Source organism: Leopardus geoffroyi, chromosome A2, assembly GCF_018350155.1.
Source record: "Leopardus geoffroyi isolate Oge1 chromosome A2, O.geoffroyi_Oge1_pat1.0, whole genome shotgun sequence".
NCBI lineage: Eukaryota > Metazoa > Chordata > Mammalia > Carnivora > Felidae > Leopardus > Leopardus geoffroyi.
This window is the reverse complement of record NC_059331.1, coordinates 55,843,895-55,849,894: the sequence shown is the minus strand read 5'-3', so window position 1 is coordinate 55,849,894 and position 6,000 is coordinate 55,843,895. Positions and strand designations below refer to the sequence as shown.

At 53.2% G+C, this 6,000-nt stretch overlaps 1 protein-coding gene across 1 annotated transcript in view; it reads right to left on the bottom strand.

Annotated features, from left to right (window-relative positions):
• Positions 1–2,420: 2,420 nt before the first annotated feature.
• The window catches only part of WNT7A (Wnt family member 7A), a 63,113-nt gene continuing 59,533 nt past the window's right edge, over positions 2,421–6,000 (bottom strand). Inside the window, exon 4 of the mRNA XM_045493944.1 lies at positions 2,421–4,868. Within this exon, the coding sequence (XP_045349900.1) occupies positions 4,389–4,868 (480 nt within the window). The 3' untranslated portion in view covers positions 2,421–4,388. The remainder of the gene's footprint in view (positions 4,869–6,000) is intronic.

Below are 6,000 nucleotides of genomic sequence, written 5' to 3'. Positions count from 1 at the left end.
AGAGAGGCAGGTTTGAATACAGGGCATCTGGTTCCATGCTCTGAACCACTATACTGCATAGCCTCTAATAAATAATTAGAGCCTCTAATAAATAAGTAATAATAAATTACCACTCTCTGAAATATCATTTCAGATAGCGGTAAATACCACAAAGAAACAAAAATCGTGGATGAAGGGTGCTGGACCCCAGGGTCGTTGAGGTTATACCACTGACAAGTTGGCATCTGAGTTGAGTCTTATTAGCCAAAGAGAGCCAGCCATGCAGAGGTCAGGGGAAACAGCATGTGTCAAGGCCCAGAGGCAGGACTGGAACACGGCATGTTGGAAGAACATTAGGCTGGAGCCTAATGAGGGAGGGGCTCTGTGCTATAACAGATGAACTTCCAAATCAAAGTGGCTTCCACAAAAAGACCTCTATTTCTTGCCTGTGGGTGTTCCTGACCAGCAGGGGGCTGTCCTCTGAGTGGCCATTCAGGGACCATCCAGGGCCCTACTTTCTGTGGTTCCACTGTCCATACCCTATGGCCCCTGGGTGGCTGTGTCAAGCTAGTGGAAGGGAAGGAGCATGGAAGGGAAGGAAGTGTTGATGGGCTGGGAATGGAGTACTTTGTCATCCAGAACCTAGCCCCCTCGGCCACTCCCAACTTCAGGGGAGACTGCAATTGCTCCAGCAATGTGACCCGGAAGAAGAAGACCCGGGCATGGCAGGAACACAGCCGGACTCCTCCAGCGAATGGCCGCTGAGTGTACCGACAGAGGGATCAGATTTGGGTATATTTTGACTTAGACACATGGGATTTGTTGACGGATGGGAGGTGGAGGAAGACAAGACCCAAGACTGCCTCTAAGACCAGGCAGCCGACAGAGGTGAAGAAACTGAAGTTCCGAGGTGGGGGAGAATGGGAAGATTTGGCGTTCCCTTGGACAGCTGCCAGGGTACTCCCTCCAGGCCTATCCCTTTAGGGCCCTCGGGAAGGCCCAGATCCTGCCCTGTGGAGCCTTGCGCTAGGTTTAAACAGAAGTCCAGGGGCGCCTGGGTGGCGCAGTCGGTTAAGCCTCCGACTTCAGCCAGGTCACGATCTCGCGGTCCGGGAGTTCGAGCCCCGCGTCGGGCTCTGGGCTGATGGCTCAGAGCCTGGAGCCTGCTTCCGATTCTGTGTCTCCCTCTCTCTCTGACCCTCCCCCGTTCATGCTCTGTCTCTCTCTGTCTCAAAAATAAATAAAAACGTTAAAAAAAAAAAATTAAAAAAAAACAAAAAAAAACAAAAAAACAGAAGTCCAGAAGCCATGTGGGTGTGTGTGCACCTGCATGCGTGCATATGTATGTCTGAACAACAGATAGGAACTTTATCCCTCCCAACACCCCCTCCGAACTACTTTGCTGGTGCTGGGGTGCACTGTGTTGGTGGAAGGCCTTCCCCAGGAGACACAAGTGCCGGCCTCGGTCTTCTTTCCGCTAGACTTGCTGCGTGGTCTTGCGTAAAGCCCTGCCCCTCTCTGGGCCTCAGTTTCTGCATCTCTGAAACCAGAGGTTTGGAGCAAATCGGAGGCCGCATGCTGGTGGCAGAAAGGCCAAGTTCAGCTTGCTGCTTGCACCACCCTCATGGTGTTTGTCAAAATACCCAAAAAGTGGGAGATTTTACTAAACATTTTGCTTCAGTCTCTTAAGATTTTGGCCTTGTTAATGTCCGTTTTGTTGAAAAGCCACTTCAGGAATAAGCCAAAGAGGGGGAAAATACCTTTGCCCAGCAGAGTCAAATATTTATTGCCATAAGCTGTGTTTGAAGAACCTTATCATTATGGAAAGAAGAGTAATAATACTAATAACTAATAATATGTATCATTCATCTACTGCTCTGAAACTCCAATCATCAGCAGGAGGACCCTCACAGCAGCCCCGTGACGTAGGTATTATTTTCCTACTTTTACAGATGGAGAAACTGAGGCTCAGAGCTCACCTGAGCTGGAGGCCTCGGAGAGGGAGCAGGCCCCAGGGTCGGGGACCAACAGTATGCCAAGGGGCCAGGTGACAGATTGGCAGCCGACCCGGCCACTCTTCTCGTTGTCCTGGCTTCCCTTACGCCACGCGTACTCTTCATCTGGATAGTGAGGGACTTCTGGTATCTGGGGAGGCTGGTCAGAACCTTCCCCCTTCTCAGGCACCATGAGGCCAGGAACAGAGGGATGCAGGCTTGGAAACTCTTCTTGTTCATGGCAGACTCTGGTTTTCTAAGGCAGAGAGAAACTGTGACGTGGGATCTGTAAGAAACCGTTGTACATCTTCTCCTCCCTTACCTAGCCCCCCAGCCCCCCAGCCACGCACCCAGCCAGCCAGCCACCCGTCCGTCCACTCATTCCTTCACATCCCTTCCCACCCTGACCCCCAAGTAAAGAAGAAATAAATGGTCCAAGGGAAGAAATCAACCAACCATCCAGCCATTTTATTTGTCCATGCTGCAATCCAGGCCCAGTGCTGACATTGGGGAGTCCAACAGAGCCCAGACACCGAGGGGCTCCCAGCACGTGGGGCCATCAGGCTGTGGTCTCAGAGGTATCTGAGTTTCACCAGTGTCTGTGGGCACAGAGCCCAGAGGAGCCATCTCGATGGCTCAACACAATTGCCAAAGGTCCCTGCACACCACACCTCACCCACAAGCGGAGACACCAGGGGACCAGCAGCTGCCCAGGAGCACGCCCGCATGCACACGTCACCCTGAATCTCTCAGGCACATGGAGAGAGAGACACACACAGCCGGGCATATGCGGGGGCACACAAGATGTACGCACATCGGGACCCCAGAGGGGCGTGAAGGTGCAAAGTCACACGACGACCCCAAGTCTCCCGAAGGTCTCACACACACACACACACACACACACACGTGCACACGGAAATGCAAACGGACACATGTTAGGACACACACAGCCTCTTGCAGGAGAGCTTTCCAGGTCGAGAGGCACTGGATGTGGGTGGAGCCGGAGCAGAGAGGCCTCGTCTACACCTCTCTGCCAGTCTGCCCCAGGACCGTGACATCCGTAGGAAGCCCTGCCGTCCTTGGGACCCCTCACCCCAGCTTTTCTGCCCCGTAACTGAGGACTTGGCCTCACCTCTCGGGACACACGGCAATGGCAGGGACATCCTGGCGAGGAGCAGCCTCCCTGAGCCGGTTTCTGCTGAGTGGCGATCAAGCCCTGTGATGGTCACCCAATGCCAAGGGCACGGGCCTGCCTGCTACATGGCTCATTACGAGGTCACTGCTCAGTGACCCTGCTCAAAAGGCCCGAGCTTCACAGGTGAGGCTGGGGATCTGATTCCTTTCCCAGGTAATACCGATGACACTTCAGTCCAGCCATCCGGGGGCCACTTTTGCCCACTTGGCCAACAGAACTCGAGAACCCAGCTATGTGAGGGTCCCCGTGGGGACCAGGCCTCGCTCCTCCTTACTCCAAAGTGAGTACCGGAATTAAGAAGCAGCACAGGCCATGGAATGATACAGGCAGACTCGATATAAATAAAATATTCATATAAAAATAGTCTCTTAACAAAATATTCTCTCTTATCCAGTGGCTCACTTTCCAAAAGATGGAAACTGCTGGGAGTTTTATTATCATCTTTCCTCTCTCTCTGTATTCCAAACTGGATTTTTCTACTGGTGTCAGTTTGAGCTGGGAAGGACTCGAGGGTGGGAAACGTCTCCAAATCTGGACCAGCTTAAATTTCTGGATAAGTAGCAGCAAACAGCAAAAAAATATAAATGTGTGTGTATATATATCTATATATGTATAAAGGACATCTGCTCTTAAACATCTAGTGCTGCAAGGGGGTACCTGCAAAGTCAACTAGTAGAAATATCTGCATAAAGAATAATTATGTACAGTTCTACTCGGCTCCTTGCCCTAGTGACAAAATTATCCCGCAAGGAAAGCAAGCGGTCCACTTTGCAGAAAACGGATCCCGACGAGGTGGAAGGATTCTTTTTAATTAAATAAATTAATATTATTTTTTTATCAGAATAAATTGTTAAATATTGCTATGTTGAGGCCCAAGGGTCCAGAGCTCCTGGTGCGAAGAGGCTCTGCTCCTGCCAGGGAGGGCCCCCCTCCCCGCCCCCGCCGGCGGTGTCTGGGGTCGGGTGCAGCAGCAGTGGGTGAGGAAGAGAACAGGCAAGGGCTCTGGAGAGATCTTTCCGACCGGCGCCCGCCGGAAACCCCGCGAGAGGTGTCCCTACAGCAGAAAAGACAAGCTCAGCATTCCTGCGGTTCCCCGTGCAGATCCGGGAGGAGATCCGCCAGGGTGACTGCAGCTTGGAAGCCGTCCGGTCCTCCCCGCAGTCTGACGTGCGGCTGGAGGCGCCCACCCGGCCGGAGGGCGGCGCGGCGGCGTGCGGGGCTCACTTGCACGTGTACACCTCGGTGCGCTCGCTGCAGGTGTTGCACTTGACGTAACAGCACCAGTGGAACTTGCAGTTGCACTGCCACACGCGGGCGTACTGGTGGGTGTTGTAGCCGCGGCCGCAGCACATGAGGTCGCAGCCGCTGGCCTGCGGGGCCGTCTTGTTGCAGGCGCGGCCCTGCGTGCCCACGCTTCCTGTCACCGGGTCCTCCTCGCAGTAGTTGGGCGACTTCTCTATGTACACCAGGTCGGTGTCCATGGGCTTGCGGTACGACAGCGGCTTCTTGATCTTCAGGAAGGTGGGCCGCTTGTTGCGGCTGGCGCGCACGGGCTCCACGTGAACGGCCTCGTTGTACTTGTCCTTGAGCACGTAGCCCAGCTCCCGGAACTGCGGCAGCGTGGTCCAGCACGTCTTGGTGGTGCAGGAGCCCGACACGCCATGGCACTTACACTCCAGCTTCATGTTCTCCTCCAGGATCTGCAGGGGCGGGCGGGGAAGAGCACAGCGCACACGTCACTGCACGCCGGCCACGGGTGGCCCCCAGCCCCGCCCACCCCCGCCCTTCCGGCCCCGCCTGGGCTTCCTTCCTTGTAGGTGGGGGAAACTCACACCTGGTGTCAAGTCCCTCTCACCTCCGGGCTGTGGGCCGTGCTTCTACCTGGAACTCACCTCTTCTCCTGGCCTCCCAACTCCTATCTGGTCCTTAGACTGGTGCTCAGATCAGGCCAATCCAGAGCACACGGAGGTTCTCTTTGGCCGGCACAGGCTTAAAGTCATTTTGAACCAACACTTGAAAACCGGGAGCTAGACTTCCAGGTGTTTTTTTGTTTTTTGTTTTTTGACAAGTAGAAAGGGCATCTGGCGATTCTAGAGTGAGACCCAAATTATTTAATAACTGGTACAGCTGAGTGCTGACGTTTGCGCATGGAAGCTGGCCAAAAACGCCAGCATGGCAGTCCTGCTCTCCACATCTCTGCCACACTGCCACATGGCAACAGCGCCTGGAGCTGTACCTCCAGCTGCCTCCTTCACGGGCTGGCAACCCCCAATTTGCCACAGTCCCCACCACTCCCTACTGCCTCCCTAACCTCAAGTATGTATTTTCAGAGGTCATCTGCTTTGACCACTTATGACATCTGCCAGGCACAGTGATTGGGAACCCTGGCTCTGATCTAACCTTCCCTGACCTCCAGGCTAAGATGATGTGCCTCTTCTTCTGAGTTGCCAATACCTTTGGGCTCCCATCGCCATGGCACTGAGAAGCAGCACTGTATAGGGAACAAAAAGCACAGATTCTGGAGCCTGGGTTTAAATCCCAGATCTAACATGAACCTGCTATGTGCCCTCGGGCAACTTACTTGAGTCCTCTGTGCTGCAGTTTCCCCATATGCAAAACAGGGATAACTGTAATTAATTATAATCACGCAACAAATTACCTGACAGCAACAAAAAGGAATGAACTTATACACACAAGAAAAACAGATCTCTAAGATGTGATGCTAAGCGAAAGAAATTGGATGCAAAAAAGAAACATACTGTATGATTCCACTGATACGAAGTTCAAGATCAGGCAAAACTAAAGGCTGGGTTTCACTTGGTCTTTATTTGC